Genomic DNA, 24,236 nt, shown 5'->3' on the forward strand with positions numbered 1-24,236 from the left:
ATGCGATCGCTCTTCGAAACAGAATGGAAAAGTCACTCTATCAAGCATCCAACTCAACCCAGCCCCAACTCCCAGTCTTTTGGAAGATTTCGAGTCTTCTATTTCTTTAGAGCCCGGTCAATGGCCTCCTCAATCACTCGCACCATCTCATCGGTCTTTTCCGACTGAAAGGGAATCTGATGACCACCACCATGGTCATAGTACGACGCCTTTGAAGGCTCACACAGCTGGTACACTTTCGTACTCATCGGATAGATATGATCATTCTTCCCCACGATATGCGCCGTTGGGATATTGATCGGATGGTAGTCGGGCCTGGGCTCGACGAAATCGGTTCCCGAACTGTCCCACGGCTGCCCCGCGCACAGAAATATCGCGCACCGGAACAGCGGCGCTTCGAGCGGGTGTTCCTCAGCGTGTTTGATGATCAATCTCGCTGCGAGCGAACCACCCTGCGAGAAGCCCATGATCCCGTCGAATGGCCCGCGCGCCGCCATGAACTGGTACACATTCTCCATGCCCTCCTCCACCTGGGGACCAGGCGGCGGGTCTTTGGTTCGCGCATAGTGGTTAAAGAATGGTCCGTCTATCACGCCTTCGAGTTCTGTTGGGTGATCACCTATTAGCATGCTTGGTCGGGGGGTTGGAACTCTCGGTGCGGAGTGTGGGGGTTCCTCAAGTGCGTTCTGGGTGACACGAGACTCGTACCTTTTTCGACCGGGGCTTCGAATTTGCCATTGAGGAAGCGGAAGCGATGGCCTTTGGCCTTTAAGACCTGGCATAAGCCTCCTGTTTGGATCTCGAAAATCTACGCGCGCTGTTAGCCTGTGCGGGTGGCTATCCAGGGTGAAAAGAAAAGAAAAATCGGGGTCGTACTTCGGCGTTCGTGCCTGCGCCGTGTAAACACACGAACTTCATGGGTGCGACCTGGCCTGTGCTTCTACTACGACGTCGGTTGGAAGTACTAGGAAGTACCAGGCACAGTTCTGGACTTGGGAGGAGAAATTTGGAGTTCGAAATCGGGCCAGCAACGAAGTCTTCAGACAGTAGGTGGTTGGGGGCCACCCGGAAATATGTATATCGAGTGCATCTGCGCGGCTCACTAGGTTATATGCAGGGGGCCAATAGTAAGGGACCGCCGAGTCCAGGGGCGCGATCGGGTCCGAGTCTGCAGGTCTTGTCAGCGAGGGAAAATGGAAGTCTTCGATCCCTCCGATTAAATGCTGTTATTGACTGTCCGATGGGCCGATGACCGATGTCGAGAGATCTTGATAAGCCAGCTTTATTAAAAGGGGGAAGATCAACTGGATGATTAAGGTTTCTAGGAACTTGAATTACAGAGCGACCAACCCCCGCTGTGGCAAAAGCTGAAACTAATGCAGATAAGATTCACAATAAGATACACAAAATGGATTCCAATCGCAAGTGCCACAAGCTCGGCTGGCCCGAGGTCGATCGGACGGGTATTAAACCTTCTTGCTCCCCATAAATGCGACCATAAGTCCCTAGCTTTCTTTCTCCAAAGATGGCGTTGCGCGATCTCGTGGCCACCAGTGGCCTAGCCACCTACGGCTTGTCCCATCCGCTCGAGGCTTGTTCGAGCTTCGGACCGACCCTGAACGAAGCTACTCTAGGCCTGCTGGGCTCCTCCTTCAAACCCGAGCGCGACATCCCTAGCTTGGAGGGCAAGGTCATTCTGGTCACCGGAGGTAGACATTGGAGTCTCGGAAATGTACAAAGCAGAACATACTCACCAGACGTCCAGGCAATGTCGGCCTCGGCAAAGAAACCGTCCTACAACTAGCCAAACACCACCCGGCGCGCATTTACCTCGCTGCGCGCACCGAGAGCAAAGCCCGCGCTGCAATCGAGTCCATTCAATCCCAGCTCCCTTCCCCGCCGATATTCGCTTTATCCAGCTCGACCTATGCTCTTTCAAATCCATCCGGGCTGCGGCAGCCCAATTTCAGTCGGATAACGATCGCCTCGATCTCCTGGTCCTCAATGCGGGGGTAATGGCCGCCCCGCCCGTCACCACCGAAGATGGATTTGAGATCCAGCTGGGGACCAATCACATCGGCCACTTCCTGCTTACGAAGCTGCTGCTCCCTACGCTCCAGCAAACTATTACCCAGGCACGGGCCGCCGGGACAACCCCCGACGTCCGCGTGGTGACCGTCTCCTCGGCGGGACATTCGTTGTGCCCGAGGTCCTTTGAGGGGATGACGGATACGCAGTCGCTCCTGGGTATCAGCACATGGAATCGGTATGGCGCGTCCAAGGCTGCTAATATCTTTTTCGCAAGAGAGCTCGCGAGGCGGTATCCCGAGCTAACCTCAGTTGCTGTCCACCCCGGTGCCGTCTCCAGCAATCTCTACGAACAGACCATATCTAAGAGCATCTTCATGAAATATACTTTCGCCGCAGCGATGCTTTTCTTCCGTGGCGTCCCCAGTGGCACGTTGAATACTCTGTGGGCTTCTGCCACACCACTCACCAATCTGGTTAACGGTGCTTATTATAGTCCTGTTGGCTTCCTGTGTAAAGGGACGTCGTGGGTTCAGAACACTGAGATTGACCAGAAGCTCTGGGACTGGACCGAGGCTCAAATTGCCGAGCGAAGCTAATGAGATCCATGGATAGATGTTTGGCTTGGCTATGCAAACGTTCCCGCTATTTCGGCACGTTGATGCAAAGCAGCCAGCATGCTGGGTTCCCTTACTGTACTTAACTTTATGTTTGCTGATATTTGCTGTCTTTTCGCCAATCCACATACACGAGATGTTCATTTGCCTTAGCGGTGAGTGTCATGATATTTGTCTTCCAAGAATCTTCCTTAGGGACCGACTGCACTAAGCCCTTTGCAATAATACCCATTCCACACCTTACCTACCAAAAGCTTCCTCAAAAGCTCCCCTTCCATCGCCTCAACGGGCCGTGAAGCTCCGGTAAAGCCGGACACCAGTGCCTAAACCTTGGACCTCATCGCCATGGATCCCTCCTCTGTACACAGGCTGAAGAGCTACTACCTTCCAGGTTGCGACCAAGTAGACAACGGCCTCTGCAGTCAACGGGCCCTGGGGGCGAGCCCTTCCGGAGGGTCTCCCGCCTCGCGCGGACGCCTACATCTGTGTGGCCGACTACGCGTGCAACATGTCGGTGCCAGACAACGCCTCTCCGTGCCTACACCCAGGGCACATACAGCCTCGTCGAGGCAGCCTGCAAGCCGAGGATCCGCAAGATCATCGTCGCAAGGAGCGTCACCGTGTAGGCCGTGTCCTTCACACATGTGGAAGGCCTATGCAAGTTCGTATATTGATTCTAGGGATCTGGGGGGGCATGTGTCAGGCTTTGTTGGAGACTAGTGAGCTTGAATCCCAGGTGCTCAATGCTACGAAAATACGATTACAAGTAACAAATGGGTGGAGGAATTCCCCAAGGCTCGATGTCGTGATATTCCAATCAAGTGGGCGATGTAGGACGCCCCAGGCGCCTTATGTCGAACGCCAAGGCTAAGAGGATGCTGGGGTTCCGCGAAAATCGTATGTGGCGGAATTGATCCAATTCGTGGGAGAAAGAAACACCAGCTATACTATGTGAATATCTTTGACCAGAGTCATGGATAGAAACCGCCCAGGCTCCCCGCCGTGTTAGCTCGGAAAGATCGCGCAGATGGGGCATCTTGTATAGTTAAGAACTGAAGTCCCGCCGCATTTCGCGGATGGCCCGATTAGGGTTTAGCCGAGCGCTTTTTTTCGCCCACAATGAACATCCCCAAGTCCATCGTGAAGCCACGAGCACAGGACTGTTCTCCCTAGACGGCGTAAAAACTGTAGATGACCGACCGTAGAGCGTAGACATATTGTATGTTTAATGTGGGCGGAGCAGTCAGTCGCGGCGCATTAGCGAAGCATCCGTTTTGGTCAAACTCCCCACACAAATCGGGATGCGCATCATCACCTTCTCTTACCTCACCTTTGAACCTCCACCCCTCACATATTCACCCGGTACGAAACACCCCTATACACTCTGTTCGATTAGCGATTCATCCTCGAATCTCGGTTTTCGAACACTGAGCACCGCTTGTCGACTTCCCCGCTATTGTTAGGACGCACCGGCTAATTGCTCAACGGCTCAGAATATCCCTCCCCTCACACCCGACATCATGGATCACGCAAAATTGGCTAAGATGCAGCAGAGCGTGCGGATTGGTATGTTTGTCTCCTTCTTTCCCGGCTTCCTGAAGCTGTGCGAGGCTTGTTGGGGGGGGGGTCCCGCGTTCGACATCGTGGAGCTGGTGGCCAAATATCGGCCGCCGCACACGTCTCGGACGTGTGGGATTCTCACTCCAGCCGAGCGCAGCTTTCGCGACAGTGCTTCCTTTGATCTAGATTTGAGATTTTTCAGATTACTGACCATGTAATTTCGTGAGTAGGGTACGTATAAATAGTCTCCTCGATTCCCAGCACCCCCCCCGCTTTTTATCGTGTTTGATGGGTTCGTGCGACACGGGCTTTTTTTACTTATGAGCTCCCATTTGCGATCTTGCTCAATGATGCCATATATCGACTCGAACGCCTCCGGTGGAGCTATCACAAATTTCAATGGCAGGGGACTGCTTCGGCATAAATCTCCACCGAGGCTCGCGCGAAATCCATCATCTACACCCGCAACAGCCCATCGGAGCGGTATCGGAATAATCTGCTAACCGCCAATATTTACAGAGGCAAGGGCACTCCCGCCGCAAGGTCAAGAAGGTTACCCGCAACTCCGGTGCCGACGACAAGAAGCTGCAGGCCACCCTCAAGAAGATGAACGTCCAGCCCATCCAGGCCATCGAGGAGGTCAACATGTTCAAGGAGGATGGCAACGTTATCCACTTCTCCAACCCCCGTGGTAAGTCTCAAGCGGAACGAGTCGGACAGGAATTTTTCCCTGGTGCTAATCGCTTGTAGTCCACGCTTCCGTCCCCTCCAACACCTTCGCTCTCTACGGTAACGGCGAGGAGAAGGAGCTCACTGAGCTCGTCCCCGGTATCCTGAACCAGCTCGGCCCTGACAGCCTTGCTTCTCTCCGCAAGCTCGCTGAGTCCTACCAGAACCTGCAGAAGGCCCAGGGCGGCGACAAGAAGGATGATGACGAGGATGATATCCCCGACCTGGTGGAGGGCGAGAACTTCGAGAACAAGCCGGAGTAAAGAGATGAATTTCTGACTTGAACCTGCGAGCTAAAATCATGGTCTATATCTTTGATCAATGAAATGTATTCATCCCGTTATTTCTGCGAGAGTTTTCTCCTTTTTCTTTTTCTGTAAGCAAGGCCAGGGCCGGCTATAGTCGGCCAAGGCGTGTTTCTACTACGGGCTACGACGAATGGGGTATGTTCCATGTGAGCGTAAACGGCCCTTTCTGAGGCCCCGTTCATAAGGTCCAAAATCAAAATGCCTGCCGGCGACTATCGTACACCTGAAATCCAGTCTTGACGCCTATCAAATGCTCATTAGGTTCCTGTTTCTTCGGTTCGGCTGTCTTGACTCTTGAGGGACTCTTGCCCGCTCTCCCGAGTCAACAGCTGCCGTAGTGAAAGCCCTGTAGTGAACCATTCTCCAGGGCAATCTTTTTTTTGTCCCAAGAATTAGGAGGTTTCTCTAGACGAAATCCCATAACCAAGAATTACCTCACTCATCCGACTTCAACGCACAGAAATCAGTCCCTAAAATCCCATCAATCATATACCAGAATCGCCAATACAGACCTGATTTCTCGTAATCGAATGTTCCGTCCTCACGCAGCTGCGCACCGTCTCCAACAATGTCGCCGGAGAACCAATTCAAAATAGGGATCGAGCGCAGCACGCGCTCGACGGCGGTGGGTTGTGGCGGGAGAGCCTCGGTGAGAGGGTGGAGCTTCGCGCGGCGGACATTAGGAACGTGGGTCATAAATTCAGATTCAGGCTTGGCCTCTGCCGGGCCAGCGACACTGCGCTGGTGCAGTGAGGACGAGCGGTCCAGGCCTGTCGAGACACCTGTTGTGCTGGCACTAGGCACGGCGGTGCCCTCGGTGGCGGTCGTGGATGATGTCAAGTCGTCGTTGTCCTCCTCGATGTCGGCGACTCGGGCAAGGTTGTTTACCCCGAATGAGCGGGGGAGCGTCATGCGGTCCTGTTCTTTGCCGGAAAGGAACGCGGTGGAGTGGGTAGAGGTGAGGGTGCGAGGGGCGCGGTTGCGAAGGCTCGCGGGTGCTGTGTCGGCTAGGATAGGGCTGTCTTCAGCAGGGCCGTGGCCATTGTATAGCTGGCAGAAGACGAGGTGTCCGTCAATTTCTTGGGGGGGGTAGAAGCATGCGCGATCGGCGGCGGAGGTTGAGTCGAAGGTCACTTTGATCCAGTGGAAACCGCCTGCATAGCGCTTCGATTTGGCGTTTGCGTCCGCGGAGAGTTTGGAGCGGATCACGATGTCGCCACCGCTTAGCAGCTGCGAGTATTGGGTTGTGGAATTGGGGTCGGTGCGTGGGTAGTCTTCGCAAATCATGCCTTGTGAGATGCGCTCGTACTTGTCGATAGCCTTCCATTCGAACTCCTTGGCCTTGTATCCATACAGGATGCACTCGGTCGCAACCTTCTCCGTCTGCTTGCGAGGGTTGTCTAAGCTGGAAGAGGATGAGGATTTTGGGAGTCCCTGTGCCTTCTCTTCTTCATCTCTTTGGGCGAGTAACCGGCCGAATTCGAGGACATTGGGGTTCTCGCGCTTTGCGGGTGTGCCGGTCCTTGTGCGGGACCGGGTGTGTTCGTATCGAGCATTTCGCTTCTTGCCGAAGGGCCCCGTCTCTTCTGGTGGTCGTCGAGGATTCCGTGATTCACTAGCTGAGTTAGTAAGGGAAACGTCCCAAGACACTGGTGAAATCGCATCGGATTGGCTCACTCTTTGTAAACATAGCCCCAAGGCAAAAGGTTGCCCTGCTCATCTCGAGCGCGTTCGTCGATGGGAACGGCGTGATACTCCATGCCGGAGATATGCTTTTGTGTCGAAGCAGGGGTAGTATAGTAGGTGACTGTTGAACGAGAGAAAGGAGGAGGTCTGTCTGAAAGCGAAGCGCGAACGTTTGGTCAGGGAAATCGACCCAACTTTTTTGGGTAAACAGCTGGTTCGCCCGGATACGGGTCACGTGGCAACCACCAATATGCAGTGAAGTCTCGAAAATCTAAGGCTATTGTCTTCTGCGAATTCTGGCGCGGAGGCCTTTTAGACTTAAAATTTAAGGTATTTGCGGCTTTCGGGGAGTGTCAGGAAAAGACACGACAGTTTGAACCAAAATATCTATTTGCGCGACTTCGCTGTACTAATGACTTCAACAGCTGCAAATACTCTCGAATCCACCATGTCTATCCGCCGTCTAAATCCTCTAATATACACTCTACAATTTATTCGCAATGCCAGAAGAATAAGTTTAACTACAAGAAAAAATTGTCCAACCACGGCATTATGCGTGGTTCCGATCCACCGCTCAGTATCTACACTATGCCCTTACTACCAGGTGTCGCGTGTATGGAGCTACTTAGCTATCAAACCGACATGGACCCTGATGAAGAAGCCAAGCATATTTCCTTCACAAGGGACCTCGCTAGGTATGATCATGGCTTCTCTCTCCTATTGCTTATCGCTATTGGACGGAGTACACCGAGCTAGTTCCTAACGTTTAATATCAAGGTACTTTGCTCGTTGTTGGGCCACGCCTCGGTCTATGGGTTCTCAAACACGCATTGAGTATCAGGCCGAAGTCTCTCACAGGCTAGCGGTCCTCAAGGCCTCTCCATCGGCTGCGGTGCCGATCTCGATTATTTCTGAACTTGAAGATATCCTCCCTCTTCGCCAGTGGATATCCTCAAGTTCTGAATCATGGTGACTTTTCTAAAACCAATATCCTTGCCAATCCAGACACATACGAAATCACCGGCATTGTCGACTGGTCGCTTGGGCAGTGCAACCTTTTGGTATGGAGCTAGACTGTCTCTTCCTGATGACAGGTTGTATGGATCTAAGTGGCTGGCACGATTATACCTGCCGGCCAAGGCTCTTGGACACGTTCTGAACCGAGTTCTGGGCAGTGTCGGGAATCGAAGATGATGATGGCCTGCACCGGGAGAACATTCGGTCTATGGCTGAAGAAGAGGGCAAGATCGGTGTTATCTTGCGCTATGCATTTGAACGAAAGGCCGATGGCGGTCCCTCTGACGTGCTATCGATTTCCGATGTCATGTGGAGGATGCTAAAGGCATGGCTTAATGTGAAAACTACATAATATCGTAATTTCCTCAAGCGAGTTGCCATCTCCAAAATTCCATAACAAACGCTATATTCCTGTAAGTGACTACCAGGATAGGGTGGCATCTTTTTACTAGGCGAGGTGATAAGGTTCAATGAAGGCTTCTACAATCGGGCTCTAGGGAGAAAATGACTAAAAGTTGCCGCTTCAGTCTGGTAGGCTTGCTGCCATTGATAGGGAGCTTAGCTAATGAATCTGTCAGATAGTTATAGAGATTGGGCCCCCTTGCTCGTCCCAGCACAGACAGAATGGAACAATGAGGCGAAAAACAATAATAGGATGAGACAGGAGGGATCTAGTCTCAGAAATACTGTAAATCAGACGTTAGCCATTAATGCCTCCCTTCACATTTTCTTGATTGCATATGCACTGGATCGTCATTATGCTGTTTAAGGTTTCCGGTCTTGATATTACCAAGGAGACTTTAAGTGGGGCAATCGGTTCAGGTACGCGTCAATCAAGTCGTAACTGATATCTTTGAATCATGAAGGCAAGCCCGGCTCCAAATTTCATATCCGCCCGGGTGGTCTAGTGGTATGATTCGCGCTTAGGGTTCACCCAAAGCATTGACTGCGCGAGGTCCCCGGTTCGATCCCGGGCTCGGGCCCATTGGTTTTTTCTTTCTCTTAGTTTTTTGTTCTTGTCTTTTCTTACCTTTTTCTTTTTTTTTTAAAAAAAAAAAGAACTATGTATTTTTGGGTGCATAATGCCTGTCATCTCCCGTATGCACTCGAATAAATCCACTTTCGTCTGCTAATTCTTTCTTCATTCGGGCAAAGTGCGACTGTCTGATGATAGAAACTTGCCCGAGGAAAGCAATTGTCCATTTTACCATCCGTCTGGCTACTATGGTCAGTCCTGCTGCAAGAAGGAAGGAAAGTAACCAAAGATCTGTCTCAAGGAATTGTAAAATTTGTTTCCAGAATTCTTTCTGTAGACCGAAGGGCAGTTCAATTCCACCTCTCTGGGAAGGCTCCGGGTTATTCACATCCTTACGCACCCAGGTACTTAATTGCCAGGTGACTTCCCCAACATTCGAGCCTCTGCAGTTTTGCAAAACTACTGACTGATGTGGTCCTTGCTCTACTAGGTTTCCTTAGACCAGTATGGGAGTTGGTCCCCTACCGACATCTCGCTACATCACTACACTTCTTCACAAAAATAATGTAAAGGGTGGTCCCGAAGAATCAACGCTCATCTGTTTGGAATTCCATTGTGAGATACCATCTTGCTATATGCTCACTAATGAGATGGGTCTTGTGAGCTATAGCTCTTTTATTTGTTTCAGTATATGATTTGAAATAGCCTATGGACGTGCGGGTTTAAAAAGAGGCCTTTGCAGGTCTTGTCGAAGACTTATCAGCTTTAGACTACTCCACGGGCCCTTTTGATCATGCTTTTGATCATGCATTTTGCCGCTGAAAATTGATCCAAAAACCGCGAGGTCCCCTCAGTCTACTCTCGATTCCTCGTTCTTAGACAGAAGGCTCGACGAAATGTAATTCTTCGCTCTGATCTCTTACTTTTATAATTGTTGCTGCTGATTTTGCGGGGGAAAGCTTGTTGTAATTTAGCTATTACTTCGCCATCCACCCGTCTCATCTCTCGGTCACTATATGGATACACTCAAAATCACGCATAATTTCGGACTCGAATCATAGAAAGGGTTTCTATTTCAGTTCGGTCCAGCTTGTGAGCAACCTCAGAGCAAGACCTTGTAGCCTCTTGTATCTGGATCTAGAATTCTTGACACGTTCTTCGTCGCTGTGGATGTAGAAGAAAATAGATGAGTGCTTCGCAAACAATAGGTACTGCTTCAGGAGCATTAAGTCCGGGCGAAGCTCCAAGAACAACTCTATTCCATCAAAAAGGGCCCAGAGGCATAAGAGCACATAGTCTTGAACCAGTCGACTCTTCTCGAGTCATCCAGGAGTTTCTTTCGAACAGCCGATTCCCAGCATATAACTGCAATCTCCTTTAAGTTCACATCGCGTCAAACCCCTGCAGAAAAACTTCATCGATCTCCAATAGTTGCAGCTCTAGTAACTCTCCCTTCACCGTATAGTTCTCCCATATTTTGGCTAACATACCGCCAGTCTGACAACTTGATCAACGAAAAAGAGCACTCTCGTCGCTGGATTCGGCTCGCCTTATTCATGCGATGGTGGGTGGCACATACGATTTTCGCTAATAAACAATATGATTTCTTAGCTTGACTGACATCTAGTATTTTGTATAAAATAGAAAGGAAAGCAAAAGAAAAAAAAAGCTGGGCCCGAGCCCGGGATCGAACCGGGGACCTCGCGCAAACAATGCTTTGGGTGAACCCTAAGCGCGAATCATACCACTAGACCACCCGGGCGGATGATGTCTAATCTTTAGGTTTTTGGTTATTCAAGCCTAGGCTTTCTATTGGCTCCTTTTGGCAGTGCTCTCCTAGCACAGTTGGGGCCAAAAGGCCTTAGGCCCCCAATATCTTATGGGAAAGGGATGTTGCTCGATTTGAGTATCTCACATTTCTAAACCTGCTAACCAGGTAATCCACATTTCCCCAGTTTATGCTGTTTGTCTAGCTCTGTTGTCTTATCGAAGAACCCGAGTTCTTCAAGGTCAATGACAACCGTCTTCAAGTATACATAAAATTTCCAGCTGCAGATCGCAGTGTGCAGCTCCTTTTTTCCGTCCTTGCATGGCTTTCCACTACTTCCCCGTGAGCTTCTCTATTCCAGAAGTGATAGTTGTTTCTGTGATCGTTTATCAAATTTAGCCACATTATGCCATGTTTTCGCGAAGTTCAGCTCCCTGGTCGCGTTTGTCTTGCCTGACGATGGATGCTCGATTCTTGATCAAATTACAGTCCGATATCATTCATCAGCTTATCCCTTTTTGCCATGGTGCAAAGAGGGCCGTAATTTGTGATTCTTACTTGCCGAACACCTTGGGTCCACTCATAAACCTTACCAGCAATTGTGGTTGGAATCGTTCTTATAACTACATGCCATTCATAACAGGTTAAAATCCGAAACACGACGAATGACACTTAAAGTTACGACTCAAGTTATGCGATCACGAGGCTGGAGCGCGGGAGGCTCCCAGAAGGCCCTCGGAGGGCGCCTACAATGCTCATAAGACTACATTGCTATATAGACTTACCATTGCTGAACCAGCCTAACATACTTCGTCACAGCTTCAGGGGCTCAAAGGGTAATCAGGAGCCAAGCTACTCGTAAATTTAAACGAACGGATGTGAGTCCGTAGATCACACCGGGAAAAGATAAAAGGCCATATTGCTTATTTGGTGATACTCTAGGGTGGCCGAACAGGTGATTCATTTGGAAATCCTGGCTTCATGATCCCGCCCGGACCCATCTTACATTATGTCAGCGGCGTAGTTAACGTGGTTTAACTACAACCGAGCTGCGCACCCCCCACCCGAATCAAGAGGACACATTCAAATTTGATTTGATTAACCACCCAACAATTCATTCTACTGCCTATTAGGGTATCTATTACATGTTTGCCCAGCTACTCCACATATGGAATGAGTCCTAGGTTCTGTTTAGTAGGCTGTGGAGGCAAATTTTGCTCCGAATTTGAGGCCTTCGAACTTGGCACGTTCCAAACTATGTCGCTGGTTTTGCTGAGATAATTCGCAAAGTTGTATTAGAGTATCGTAATCTGGTCCGTGTAAAGTTCGCAGCTTCTAGTCAGGTTGATGTATTAACTCTTCCAGAGATTGTGATTACGAATGTTGTTTAAACCGCCTTTAATGGAGGGAACTTCTCGTTGTAACTGATATTGATATCAAGGGAATTTAGGCAAAAACTCATTTAATTGACTTGAATTTAGAGAAGTCATTATACGAAGTCGGATATTGACCAAGTTGAACTACTCCCCAATAATATGAGGGACCTTATTTTAATACTTTTGATGATCATATCGTCGTGATAGATTCAACCGAAGCTTAGGGTGTTGTCTTATGAAGTTTGAGCTCTAATGTATCCTAAATGTTCTAGGTGTAGAATTTCCACGATTCGCGAGCAATATATTTGATATCTCACGGACATAAGCCTGTCGGGGAAGGATCTGCGGAGATATAGATCAATAATCCATTGCTTTAATGACTACTCTTCCAAAGTAATTTAGGCGTGTTTCATTGCGAGGTTCAATTTCACGGAGTCGACTGCAAATTGTAGATTCTGAGACCTTGTAGAGGTCCTGCAGAGGCAATCTTCCCCCCAGACAGCGTCAATTTGGTGATCTTACGCTCCAATTTAGATTGAAGTTAAGTGCGTTTTGGAGGCATGAGGGATGGTTGAAGGTAGAAAAAATGCGACGCGTCCGAAGTTAGGTGGGGCCTGCGGAGCTCGGGTGTGTGCGCAGCTCGCTTATACCCCCACGTTATATTTCGAGACCAGCATATGAGACAAAACCATGAATAAGTCTGAGATACTCTGAGTATACTGCAACAGACTGAGTTCCATAATACACATGCTCGTAATGGTCACTGTCCCTGCTATCAGCTCCATGAGATGCTTAGGAGGGGCAATTCCTCGCCGGGCCTACTCCATCAGTCTTGAGTCCTCAATTAGTGAGAAGTCAGTTTGCTACCTAGGATCACGGCTGGTATTCAGTCCAATTCTCATCCTCCGATTTACGGGTTGCTCTCCTGTGCTGATCAAGATGCCTTCTTGAGTTTGAGCTTGGTACTAGTAATGACCGGCTTCAACACCGGAGCGACGCTGCCGCTTTTATATCCATAAACAACCAATCACAACCGATCTTGGAAGGACGAAACCGGAAGAATCTTGCCGTCGACAGGGTTCAGCCTCGTAGCGTCAAATATTTGAAATATTAGACATCATTCGCCCGGGTGGTCTAGTGGTATGATTCGCGCTTAGGGTCCACCCAAAGCATTGACTGCGCGAGGTCCCCGGTTCGATCCCGGGCTCGGGCCTATCCTTTTTGTTTTGAGTTGTTCTATATTGTCGAGCCCTAGTTTCTCATTATCTGCCATCAATTTCTGCGGAATTTTTGCTCCAGCTAAGCGAGATCGCTCCGGGCCAACAGCAAACCTATCTGTATGTCCGGTAACCCTAACATTCCTTCAAGCAAAGGAATCCTTAGAAGGCACTCCAGTAAAGCTCAGCAGACGCGCAGGCAATATACAGCTGATTAGCTTGGTAGTGATACCAATGATGAACACATGATATCAAGTGTGATTCCCGACACCAGGGTAAATGGATCGTGATGGTTTAAGGCACTCCAGTGTGCTAATATCACATTCATACTGCTGGAAATGTATTGTGTATTCAGCGCCATTCCGCACGTCGGTGTGCAGCTTGAGCTGCCGGATAGGTTAGAGGATATAAAAGGATACGGAAGGGCGTACTGAGGGCAATGCTAGTCGAAATTTGCAAAAGTATGGTGGCATCAAGCTTTTCCTTTGAATCTCTCGTGGGGATATGGATGTAGTGCATGCACTGGCAATTCCCAATGAGTCAATCCGTGGGGCACTCTTTGGCTTTCTCATACATACTCATCCAATTTTCGGTATGCCTATTCAATTCGAAGCTAGGATAGTAGTCTCATCTTGGGCCCTGTGGCAATGTGACGAATGGAATTGGTATATTCGAAAGCATGCCGGGAAGAAAAAGCAAATCAGCTTGGTTGAGCTCTGCTGCTTAAACAGGCAATCAATTCTGTCACCTGAGGACACCGTCGTTGAAGTTAAGAGAATTCTCCAGGGCCGCTCAGCATTAGTCCACCTATCACATATCCCCCCCCCCACCTCACCTTTGATCTCTTCGGATAGGGAACAGCATCACTGGTTTTGAGTGTTAAGTTACTTTGGGGGGGATTTTTGAATTTCAAGTTTCGCTGTATCCGGCCAGTCCTTTGAAGTTCCCGGGCATGGTGCCGTATGCTTAAGCACTCTGCTCAAGAAAGCCCCCTTCACGTCACTGCAAACGACCCTTACAGCGGGGATTGGCCATGTTGCTACTACTTGTGGCAAGTCACTACATAGAATGCTACTAGGCTCGAAATTTGACATTAGAAAAACACGACTTCGATTGACCTAGGCCGCCGTGATGCAAGATTATGGAGTAATTATTTTACTTGATCCAAATGCAGCATCGTATCGGGTGTATGAATCTGACTCTGGGCATGCGTATAACCTCTTTGTGGGCCATTAATGATATTAATTAGCAATTCCAGTCCTTAAACAACTTGAAACTTCTGGAAAAAAGTATTCAAACAGTAAAAATTATAGGCCCGAGCCCGGGATCGAACCGGGGACCTCGCGCAGTCAATGCTTTGGGTGAACCCTAAGCGCGAATCATACCACTAGACCACCCGGGCGGATGATGCTTACACATCAAATTCCTTGTCATATGACCCCTGGGCACCTTGTCAGGTCGTTCCATGTCTAGCGTGTTGTCATTTGTACCGCCTTAGTCCGCCAATGGTTTCCAAGTTCCCTCCTACAGCTTGGTATGAGGTCTGGCTCTAGGTGAAATGAGTTCTCGGCTGGTACAAGTCGGGATTCAGGTTCGGAGTCTCCGTCAAATTACACCTGCTGTGGGGCAACACACGGATATATATATGAGCTTTGTAGCCATCTACTAGTAACCTGGTAGCCCAAAAATTAGGATGAACCTGCTGGAGCTGAAGAGCATGGAGGGGATGGTATCTTAGGAAGTATGCCAACAGTATTTTATGACACTGATCTCGGATTCTTTCAGTTCAAGGTGCCCGTCAATAGATGCCGACGCATCCAGTGTTGAGAATCGGAATCCATAACCACATGATGCTACTCCGCGCATGTGCGAGCATAGTCGAGCGTCCTCTTAACCCACAGTCCTTACCAACATTAGGATTTGTCCAGCCCATGCAGGGCTTTGGCTAGCTTGACTACAGGTATTATTAGTAGGGCCCCCTGGATACCGACGGGTATACCTTCTTAGGTTAGCACTATTTCCTTGCCATATAGCGGCCCAAGTCATGGACAATTGGACACTCAACAACCGGAACAAGAACCATCCGTACTTTGGCGTCCACGGGTTCTCTGTGACGACGGCGTGGCTTGACGTGCTCAGCCGCTTTGGTCCATGGATGGTGCCGTTGGCATGCATCATCAACCACGCGACCTTGGCGTGCAGACGAACGGGGCTCTGACCAATGTTTTCGGCGACCTTGCCATCCGTGTCCGTCGATTGGTGAGGGCTAACGCCTTGGCTGGCTGGGCGCCCAGAATTGCCTTCCTAGTTCACCTTAGCGAGCCCGAGCTTTTGGACTAATATCGTCCGGAATAGGTGCAGGTCCAATCGCCGGCTTCCTCCGGTTCAAAGACCAACAATACAACCTCGGGGGAGCACGAGCCCTCGAACAAGGCGCCAAGTCCTCCCAGGCCCCCGCCAAGCCAAGCAATATCACCATCCGGCGCAGGAAAACCCGGCCGCCAAGAAATGTGAGTCTTGGCCAACGGAGAGATGATCATTACCTGGCCAGTTACAAGCCACCGCCGGCCAATCATGTTTTCGCCCACGAGCCGCCCCAGGTTCTATACCGTATTCACTCACTACCCATCCCCGCGATGTCTGCCCCGTATCTTGGCCTCCCATGGGGAACTGGGGTGGCCTCGGGTTACCGTTTCTGTTAACCCGAGGAAGTTGGTGGAAGTGAATTCTATATAGGGTGGCAGTCCACGTTTCCCGTGCCGAGTCTGGTTTCCGTCGAATGAATCGCATTGGATGCGCTAGGTATACCATATCGTTGCTTAGACACCATGTTTGGCATCCCTAAGTTCTTCGGCTGGAGAGGCAGGTCTCTCAACCTGGCCATCAGTTCTCTAGGAAGTCTTGATTTCTTGTGTGTACATTCAAAAGTCAAACCAAGACAGCTTCTATTGGCCCGAGACTAATAGCATCTTACCATAGACTGTTCGGTTATGACCAAGGCGTCACTGGCGGTCTCCTAGATCTGCCATCCTTCATCAAATATTTCCCAGACATCAACCCGGACGATCCGCTCATCGCGAATGACCCTGCCGAGAAGTCACAGCGCAGTCTGAACCAGGGTATTTCGGTTGCGTCTTACAACCTGGGCTGCTTCATCGGCGCTATCCTGACTATCTTCATTGGTAACCCTCTCGGTCGACGACATACTATCTTTTGCGGGTGTACGATTATGGCCACGGGTGCGTTGTTGCAGTGCACTGCATTCCACCTACCTCATTTCATCGTGGGTCGTATTGTCACTGGTATTGGGAATGGCATGAATACGAGTACTGTGCCGACCTGGCAGTCAGAGTCCTCAAAGGCCCACCACCGTGGCAAGATGGTGATGATCGAGGGTGCGCTTATCACAGGTGGTATCACACTCAGTTACTGGATTAACTATGGTGCGTATGACTTGAGATTGTTGATGGTACTCAGCTGATATTCAGTGATTAGGCATGGCGTTCATTGGAGAATCCGAAGTGGCCTGGAGATTCCCCCTCGCTTTCCAGATCCTGTTCGCGGTAGTAATCTTCACCTCTATCTTAAATCTACCCGAGTCGCCTCGATGGCTTGTGATGCAAGGGCGAGACGAAGAGGCCTTGGAGATTTTGGAGGCACTGAACGAGAAACCTCGGGACGATCCATACATCAAGAACGAACTTATCGCTATAAAAGAAACCGTCAACGAAATGAACAAGGGCTCGTATCGTAGCTTGTTCAAAATGAGCGAATACCGAGAGTTCCACCGAGTTGCCCTCGCCTATATCAACCAGATGTTCCAGCAGATATCTGGTATCAATCTCATCACCTACTACGTGAGAGAAGCCTCATTAAGATGTTTTGAACTTTCACTAAAGCAAAGCAGGCCCCATCACTGTACAGAGAGATCGGTCTCGGCAAAGGAAACACCCCCTAAGCTCCTCGCAGCTTGCAACGGCACTGAATACTTCCTCGCCGCGCTCGTCCCGATCTTCATCATTGAAAAAGTTGGACGGCGCCCTCTGATGCTCCTCGGCGTATGTTAATCAACCCCCAGGAGGAGATCTTCAAAGACTAATCTCTACCTGCGTGTTAGGCCGCCGGCATGTCCATTTCCATGGCAGTCCTCGCAGGAACCAACTACCGGCTGACGCATCTCGGTGACAACCAAGCTGGTATTGGACAGGCCGTCTTCCTATTTGTCTTCAACACTTTCTTTGCTTTTGGGTGGCTCGGCATGACTTGGCTGTACCCAGCAGAAATCGTCCCGCTACGTATTCGTGCCCCCACAAACGCTCTATCGACCAGGTATATCCTCCTTCTGCCCAGTACTTCTCTGAGATTGGTCTGACTGAATGGTTTTAGTGCCAATTGGATCTTCAACTTCATGGTCGTCATGATCACCCCCGTTGCATTCGACAGCATCGGGTACAAGACATACATCATTTTCGCCGTCATGTTAGTTTGACCCCCCTTGCTTATTTCACAGGATACTAACGCGCTGTTTGCAGAAATGCATTCATGGTCCCATCCGTCTACTTCTTCTTCCCTGAGACAAAATACCGTTCCCTGGAAGAGATGGACGCTATATTCAAGAAGTCTACGAATGTTTTCGATGTTGTCAAGATTTCTATCAAGGAGCCCCACCGTTACGACAAGCACGGCCAGCTTAAACCAGAGTATCTCGAAGAGGCTATTCGTCGCGAGAGCACCTCTGTGCATATCGCGGGCGAGAAGCTTAACAGTGAGGACAGTGGATAATTATACCTCATCGGAAGACGTGCTTCGTCTTTTTTCCTTTCTATTTTTTTTTTTCGTTCATATTATACATGATGCTACGGGAGGAGGTGGAATTGAATGAAGACCGGGATAGATGACATTTTCATGATGGAAACTTATCATTCTCATGTTCAAGTGAAGATACAGTGTGGCTAGGACGAGAGAATGTATATATGGATTTCATGCTTTATCCGATATACAGCTCTGTGAATTTCTCAAATGGCTATGTAAAGTAGATAGAAAGTAGCCCTTGGCATTGTGAGTGATATCACGCACTGGAAAATCCATTGGTGACTTTCCAGCTCACATCGTCAGTGAAGGAAGTCGTGGCATCAAAGGTCTGAACACCACCATCACTAGCAATATAGAGCTTGTTCTCATAGTGTCGCAAGAAGCGAGTAGGGTAACCCCAAGCCCGGACAGAACTGCCGTCACCGCTTAGGCCAGTCATTGGGCAGAAGGTAGCATCCTCGGAGAATTGCTTCGTGTTGTCGTTGGCATTGAGCAGGAGTGCAAAGTTGTGGTGCCGGATGAAGCTTCCGGGAGTATCGATCGACTCGAATGAGAAACAGCCGTCGTTGGCGAGACCCGTTCGGACTGCCCAGCTAGCTTGTCGCTTCAGGGTAGCAGGACTAGATGAACTGACAACTTGCGTGTTGATTGTGGAACCGGTGTGCGCGATGTAGCGATCCGTGTAGCCAGAAGTAGTAGCTTGCAAAGAGACCGAGTCGCCGGCGGTGAATTTCCGTCCGCTCGTTAAAGATGTGACGGCGTATTTGGCAGCCACGATGTTGGCTTGCACCACGTTCTCGGTCTCGTCAGATGGGTAGCCGGAGGTCATGACACCCTCGTAGAATGTGCCTTGCGCGCTAATACTGTTGTCGCCGCCGATACCGAGAATGATGGAGCCTTCCTTGCTCATGGGGTTGTAGCCCTTTGCGTCTGGCCTTGCTCCATCGTAGTAGGTCGATAATGAGCCGGACGTAGCATCAGCGCCGCGGAGTGACCAGTGGTTTGGCTCGCCCTTGACAATAGCAGTGAAGAAACGAGCCGAAATCGACGGGTCGTTGGCGTTGTTTTTAGGGCTCAAGCCGGAGAACAATCCGTTCTCCAGATCGGCCATGAGCCAAGGGCCGTCACCGGCACCGGAGCCCCAGAAAGTGCTATTGCCAAAGTAGATGGCTTCCATGTGGCCATTACCAGTGTCCGTATTACTGGTCTCCGCATTGCCGTAATCGAAGCAGCACCCGTCATTGTAGTGCGTCCCGTCGAGGACAGCATACATGCCTTCTGGCTCATCACCTGTAGCTGTGCCATGGCCTTTGTCAATGCGGTATCCAGTTCTGGGCGAAATAAAGACACCGTATGCCTTGTGTCCGCCCAAGGTAACCGGGGCACCGATTGCACTTGCAAGGTTGTCGTAGCCGTTGGCTTCGGGACCATCGAATCCGCCTGGTGGCGCCTGAGTAAGGTCGTTTCCCTTCCCAGACTGATCATAGATTATAGTGATTAGACACGTTGTGCCTTCGCAAAAAGTGTCCTGGGCAGTGGCGTTTGCAACACCGCCAGCCGAGAGAGGAGAAATATTGGTGGTGGCGCCATCGGATGTACGTTTCACTTGATAAAGCGAGCCAGAGTAGCCACTGTATAAAGCACGGGTGGTGCTATGTGCAGCAATGCAGGGCGTATTACCGGCGGCGTACAGATCGCAGGGACCGGCGTTAACAAGAGATGCCGAAGCAACAAGCGCTACAGATGCGGAACGCGCACAATTGAACCGTCGCCTTGGAGACATGGCTAATATATAGGAAAGCAATTTTTCCTGGTTATGATGAACTTAAAAGGAAGGAAGAGAGCTGCTGGAATGCCGTGATAAATTTGAGAATGCTCATAGCGTCTCTATAGCCATTTTATAGGCGCTCCGAGGTTTACCCATAGGGAACATGGTCTGGCCGACTAATGCGGGGGAAGAATCTTCCTCCAATAGTCTGGGGTCCGATGCATCAGATTCCTGAAGAGCAATTTACCCTACGAAGGGCTCGGTTAATATCAATTGATGGGTTGCGGATCTTGCATTAGACTTTGAAATGGGGCTAAGGGAACTATTCCACCCTGGAATGCGGGGCAATGGGGGGGATTTGTCTCATCCAACGTAGGTGATCTCTGTGACCTCGGTCATCTCGGGACCAAGTACGGTACCACTGAAACCGTCCCTGCTGATCGGACACGCTTGGGCGTTCAATTCTCAGAATGCAGCAGGGGGAGTCGTACGGTCCAGGGCGGACGAAGCACGACTTAACGTCGCATTCAACCGTATCTGCATGGTCCCTGAGGAACAGGTATCATTTCGGGATGTGTAGAAGATTAGGCCCCTTGCTACCTGCAGATAATTGAAACACCACAGCTGCATAGCTGCCGAAGCCGGCTCTGTATTGTTTTTTTTTTGTCTGATTGCCTCGAGTTTTTGGAGGTTGGGGTTGTAAACACCAAAATGAGGAGGATTAGTCATAGGCTGCCCGGATGGTCTAGTGGGTAAGACATTCAGTCCACCACTTGTTGAAACCATTTTCTAATGAACCAATAGTATGATTCGTGCTTCGGGATTCCATGAGTCAAATGCACGAGGCCCCCCGGTTCGAATCCGGGTTCGGGCCCGTTCTTTTTTCTTTTTTTCTTTTTTTATGTGAATTCTTCCCCGCCCATGAGTGTCTCTCTGTATATAACTAGATCAGATCAGATCAGCGCCTGAAAAGTCCATGATGTGCCGGTACATTAGCGTTGTATTCACAACCGGTTCCACATGCTGGAGGTCCTGCGGAGTGACCCTGATATGCCTCGTCACGTTGTCAAGCTACCACCTAGAGGGCCTCTCTGAACCATCACATTCCTCGCCTGATTGGACCGAGTATATGTGAAGGTCCAAGCCGAGGGACGTGCACTGCTTGTTCCTATTTCCCGCAGTAGGAGACAATTAACCGAGGCGAGGGGGGTGTTTAAGCCAATGTAGGATTGGTGTGAAGCCCTCTTCGGGTGGATGTTATTGAAGAATGCGGGGTTGATGCTGCAGAATCAGGGGAAAGCCGAGATCAACACCGTGCTTTACATGCATCGGCAGCAGACAAATAGGAGACTGATCAAGTCACTGGGAGTAAGCCATCTGGGATGGCTCCTGGTCCATCAGGGTAGATGCCAAACGCTTACTCTCCCATTCGGGCTTCAAGATCCCCATATGCACTTCATCCCACCACTGGTCATCCTTAAAGAAAACCTGTCGTCTCCTACCCTCTTCTCGGAACCCTATCCGCTCATACAGGTTCATTGGCCGGAGATTCCACCCCAGAAGATTAAGTTCAACTCGGTTAAGACCAGCGGTCGCAAACCCCCAGTCAAGGGCCCACTGGATTGCCTCCCTGCCATAGCCTTGGCTCCGATATTCCGCTGTAATATCAATGCCCAATTCTGAGAATCGATGATGGGTCATCTCCGGACTCGCAGCTGTCAGGAAGAGCATGCCGATGGGTTCGCCCCTACCTCTTGTCTCGTGCCATATGTGAATTACCACGAACAAGATGGAAGTCTCCAGAAGTTGCTTCAGAAAACTATCAAGATACTTCGCGTCTGCCGGTCTTGGCAGGCATGGCGAGGAGTTTATCAAGGTGTTTGGGTCGCTTTGGCTGGTAGTGAAAAATTCGTCGTGTTCATTTGGGCTGTAGCTGCTGTAGACAAGACGCTCGGAGTGGAATGGACCCCAAGCCATGACGATTGATCGTATGCTAACTAGGCAGGAGAAGATGGGTCCGACTGGGCCAGACAACTATAGTAGGTGATCTTGTGACCGTTCAAGCTCTGATGTTTGCGAGACAAAAGTGGCCCCCCACTTTTCTCTTTTCCCGGATCCAACGGGTACGTTCGGCCCCCTCTTACCGCTAGAAGAGAGCGTATCCGGATACGCGTTCATATATGCATGCTAAAAGTCGGTAGAAATGAACAAGTCTCCTAATCCCGACAAGTGCCAAGACTTCTTTCTCTTGTAATGGACGTAGTCAATCTATATGAGTCTGTCTCAAGTGCTGTACCTGAACCGGGGGTTGCGATCTCCGAGTTCTCGAATGTCTTCTTCCGACATACCCTCTATTTTGGCATCCTCTTCACCTCTCGCCCGGCGCTTGTTGATTCGCCGAAGCGCGAACCACATCACACTGTATACAAGGCCAGCCCATCCAACCAATGCCAGGGTAACAGCATTTCCTCTCACGTATCGGGGGGGCTTCGTTCGTCTTATATAGGAAGGGCGACATCACTCCACTCACATTACCCAAGGTGAGCTGGAGACCCGTGGCGAACGTCCGTTTTCCGTATCGAGGTAGATTGGTGGGTAGCCAGGCAAGCGGCAACCCAACGGTCACATAGAGACCCATGGCCACCAAGAGTGCCCCAAAATAATGGACACCGGACGGGGTGTCTGAAATCAAGATTCCATAGCCGATGACAGACGTCGCACTGAAGATACAGACAAAGATCGCCCGGTGCTGGACTCGATCGCTGAGCCAAGCGACCGCAATATAAGCTATCGCGCCCACGGCATAGCATGGGATCGTCAGGGCTTGAATCTCTGGCGTCGACCAATGGTTGCCCATTCCTTTGATGATACTCGGAAGGAAGGTACTGTAACCGTAGAGCATTGTGTCGCCGCCGAACTGGGCAATGCAGAACGTCCACACCTTCCAGTCGAGAGCGCCCTCCTTGACATCGGCCCAGTGGAACTTTTGTGCGGACTGTGTGTGGCCAACCTCGCGACTACGACAGCGCACTACAAGTTCTCGCTCCTCCGCGTTGAGGTAGTAGGCCGTATCTGGATCGTCGGCCAAGAAGATCCAGGTGAAGATGCCCACGATCACGGTCGGGATTCCTTCGAGGATCATGATCCAGCGCCAGCCCCTGAGCCCGCAGATCCCGTCCATGAAGCCAATTCCATATGCCAGAAGACCACCGAATGCGCCCGCCACAGCTGCGCTCCCGAACAGGTACCCTGTTCGCAGAGCGAGCTCGCGCTTGCCGTAGAAGATGGTCAAGTAGGTCATCATTCCGGGGAACAGTCCTGCTTCGACAACCCCCAGAAGTACTCGACAAGCGATAAGGCTGCCATAGCTCTGAACGATACCAGTGAGCGTGGCGATGATACCCCAAATTACAGCGATGGCAGCAATGTAACGCGACGGTTTCAACTTCTTGATCACCAGATTCGAAGGTACTTCGAAGAACTGATTCGGAGATTAGTGTATCGCCGGGGCAAGGCAAGGGCCGCACATACACAGTATGTTACAAACAGAATCGAGACCGCAACCTGGTATTGGGTACCGACTAACCCCAGGTCCTCTTCCAAGCCGTATAGACGTGCATTGCCAATGTTTACTATGCTCAGTCAGCTCCATCTGTACCCCAGAATTTCGGGAGCGGGGGAACTCCGAGACAAGTCAAACGCACCTCGGTCCAGAAAGCTGAACAGATAGAGCAAGACGACAAACGGAAGGATATGCATGTCCATCTTTCGGATGACCTTCCGCTCCATTTGTGATACGTCGGACGAAGACGATTTAACTTCGTCGGACAGATCTGGCCCCCTGGCGGGGGACCGATCCCCGCCCTTGGCCAGAGCTTCAATTCGCTCCGTCATATTGGATTAGATATGAGGGCTGACCTGGTTGGCAAGGGTACAAAGGGGGGATGAGGGTCTAAAGATATCATTCCATGAGGAAATTCTATCTCTGATAAAGAAGGAAATGCGCTGAAGGAATTTCGCAGGAAAGAAGGTTGCCAAGCTTGGGGTCCGAGGACGGGCGATCTGCAGTCTTTTCCGCCTGCACATCATTCTTGCTCAAAAGCTGAAAACTCTGATAAGGAACTGATAAATGAGGGTCGTACTAGCATGACATCGCTTTATTCCTAAAGCTTTGGGGTGACTTCTGGAATCCCATTATCTAGTGTACATTTCTGGCGGGGTTTATCTATATTAGTCTATGCATTGCCAGCCAATCAAAGCATACTTAAGCCATGCATGATTATTGCCCCGGTAGGCGGGTGCAATTTGTCCTATGAATGGATCCGTTTGGCTCTAGAATTCACTCCAAAGTCTCGATAAGTCGCGGAAAATGTG

General features: G+C 50.2%; 11 protein-coding genes across 11 annotated transcripts; 5 read left to right on the forward strand and 6 right to left on the reverse strand.

Annotated features, from left to right (window-relative positions):
- Positions 1-98: 98 nt before the first annotated feature.
- On the reverse strand, positions 99-918 carry N7468_000587 (uncharacterized protein; the record flags this gene model as incomplete). Its single annotated transcript, XM_058469884.1, has 3 exons — positions 99-604; positions 709-808; positions 877-918. 3 exons carry the CDS (start codon positions 916-918, stop codon positions 99-101), a joined length of 648 nt encoding a protein of 215 aa, XP_058335915.1.
- Positions 919-1,525: 607 nt separating this feature from the next.
- N7468_000588 (putative short-chain dehydrogenase/reductase family protein) lies at positions 1,526-2,627 on the forward strand (the record flags this gene model as incomplete). The annotated part of the gene is made up of 3 exons (XM_058469885.1): positions 1,526-1,709; positions 1,766-1,863; positions 1,920-2,627. The coding sequence occupies 3 exons, from the start codon at positions 1,526-1,528 to the stop codon at positions 2,625-2,627; spliced, it is 990 nt and encodes a 329-aa protein (XP_058335916.1).
- A 440-nt stretch (positions 2,628-3,067) lies between these two features.
- N7468_000589 (uncharacterized protein) lies at positions 3,068-3,289 on the reverse strand (the record flags this gene model as incomplete). Its single annotated transcript, XM_058469886.1, has 1 exon — positions 3,068-3,289. One exon carries the CDS (start codon positions 3,287-3,289, stop codon positions 3,068-3,070), a length of 222 nt encoding a protein of 73 aa, XP_058335917.1.
- Positions 3,290-4,165: 876 nt separating this feature from the next.
- Positions 4,166-5,197, forward strand: N7468_000590 (nascent polypeptide-associated complex subunit family protein; the record flags this gene model as incomplete). Its single annotated transcript, XM_058469887.1, has 4 exons — positions 4,166-4,332; positions 4,392-4,419; positions 4,725-4,896; positions 4,956-5,197. The coding sequence occupies 4 exons, from the start codon at positions 4,166-4,168 to the stop codon at positions 5,195-5,197; spliced, it is 609 nt and encodes a 202-aa protein (XP_058335918.1).
- A 480-nt stretch (positions 5,198-5,677) lies between these two features.
- On the reverse strand, positions 5,678-7,002 carry N7468_000591 (uncharacterized protein; the record flags this gene model as incomplete). The annotated part of the gene is made up of 2 exons (XM_058469888.1): positions 5,678-6,857; positions 6,920-7,002. 2 exons carry the CDS (start codon positions 7,000-7,002, stop codon positions 5,678-5,680), a joined length of 1,263 nt encoding a protein of 420 aa, XP_058335919.1.
- A 568-nt stretch (positions 7,003-7,570) lies between these two features.
- Positions 7,571-8,297, forward strand: N7468_000592 (uncharacterized protein; the record flags this gene model as incomplete). Its single annotated transcript, XM_058469889.1, has 3 exons — positions 7,571-7,623; positions 7,872-7,989; positions 8,094-8,297. The coding sequence occupies 3 exons, from the start codon at positions 7,571-7,573 to the stop codon at positions 8,295-8,297; spliced, it is 375 nt and encodes a 124-aa protein (XP_058335920.1).
- Positions 8,298-15,433: 7,136 nt separating this feature from the next.
- N7468_000593 (uncharacterized protein) lies at positions 15,434-15,984 on the forward strand (the record flags this gene model as incomplete). The annotated part of the gene is made up of 2 exons (XM_058469890.1): positions 15,434-15,541; positions 15,601-15,984. The coding sequence occupies 2 exons, from the start codon at positions 15,434-15,436 to the stop codon at positions 15,982-15,984; spliced, it is 492 nt and encodes a 163-aa protein (XP_058335921.1).
- A 126-nt stretch (positions 15,985-16,110) lies between these two features.
- N7468_000594 (sugar porter family MFS transporter) lies at positions 16,111-18,064 on the forward strand (the record flags this gene model as incomplete). Its single annotated transcript, XM_058469891.1, has 6 exons — positions 16,111-16,193; positions 16,262-16,725; positions 16,778-17,340; positions 17,400-17,611; positions 17,669-17,761; positions 17,815-18,064. 6 exons carry the CDS (start codon positions 16,111-16,113, stop codon positions 18,062-18,064), a joined length of 1,665 nt encoding a protein of 554 aa, XP_058335922.1.
- Positions 18,065-18,350: 286 nt separating this feature from the next.
- N7468_000595 (alpha-L-arabinofuranosidase B) lies at positions 18,351-19,877 on the reverse strand (the record flags this gene model as incomplete). The annotated part of the gene is made up of 1 exon (XM_058469892.1): positions 18,351-19,877. The coding sequence occupies one exon, from the start codon at positions 19,875-19,877 to the stop codon at positions 18,351-18,353; it is 1,527 nt and encodes a 508-aa protein (XP_058335923.1).
- A 1,344-nt stretch (positions 19,878-21,221) lies between these two features.
- On the reverse strand, positions 21,222-21,839 carry N7468_000596 (GNAT family N-acetyltransferase; the record flags this gene model as incomplete). The annotated part of the gene is made up of 1 exon (XM_058469893.1): positions 21,222-21,839. One exon carries the CDS (start codon positions 21,837-21,839, stop codon positions 21,222-21,224), a length of 618 nt encoding a protein of 205 aa, XP_058335924.1.
- A 391-nt stretch (positions 21,840-22,230) lies between these two features.
- N7468_000597 (putative MFS transporter) lies at positions 22,231-23,756 on the reverse strand (the record flags this gene model as incomplete). Its single annotated transcript, XM_058469894.1, has 2 exons — positions 22,231-23,343; positions 23,601-23,756. 2 exons carry the CDS (start codon positions 23,754-23,756, stop codon positions 22,231-22,233), a joined length of 1,269 nt encoding a protein of 422 aa, XP_058335925.1.
- Between the last annotated feature and the right edge of the window lie 480 nt (positions 23,757-24,236).

This window comes from Penicillium chermesinum (assembly GCF_028974085.1).
Source record: "Penicillium chermesinum strain IBT 19713 chromosome Unknown utg000001l:1.0-1975020.0:1.0-1976611.0, whole genome shotgun sequence".
Classification (NCBI taxonomy): domain Eukaryota; kingdom Fungi; phylum Ascomycota; class Eurotiomycetes; order Eurotiales; family Aspergillaceae; genus Penicillium; species Penicillium chermesinum.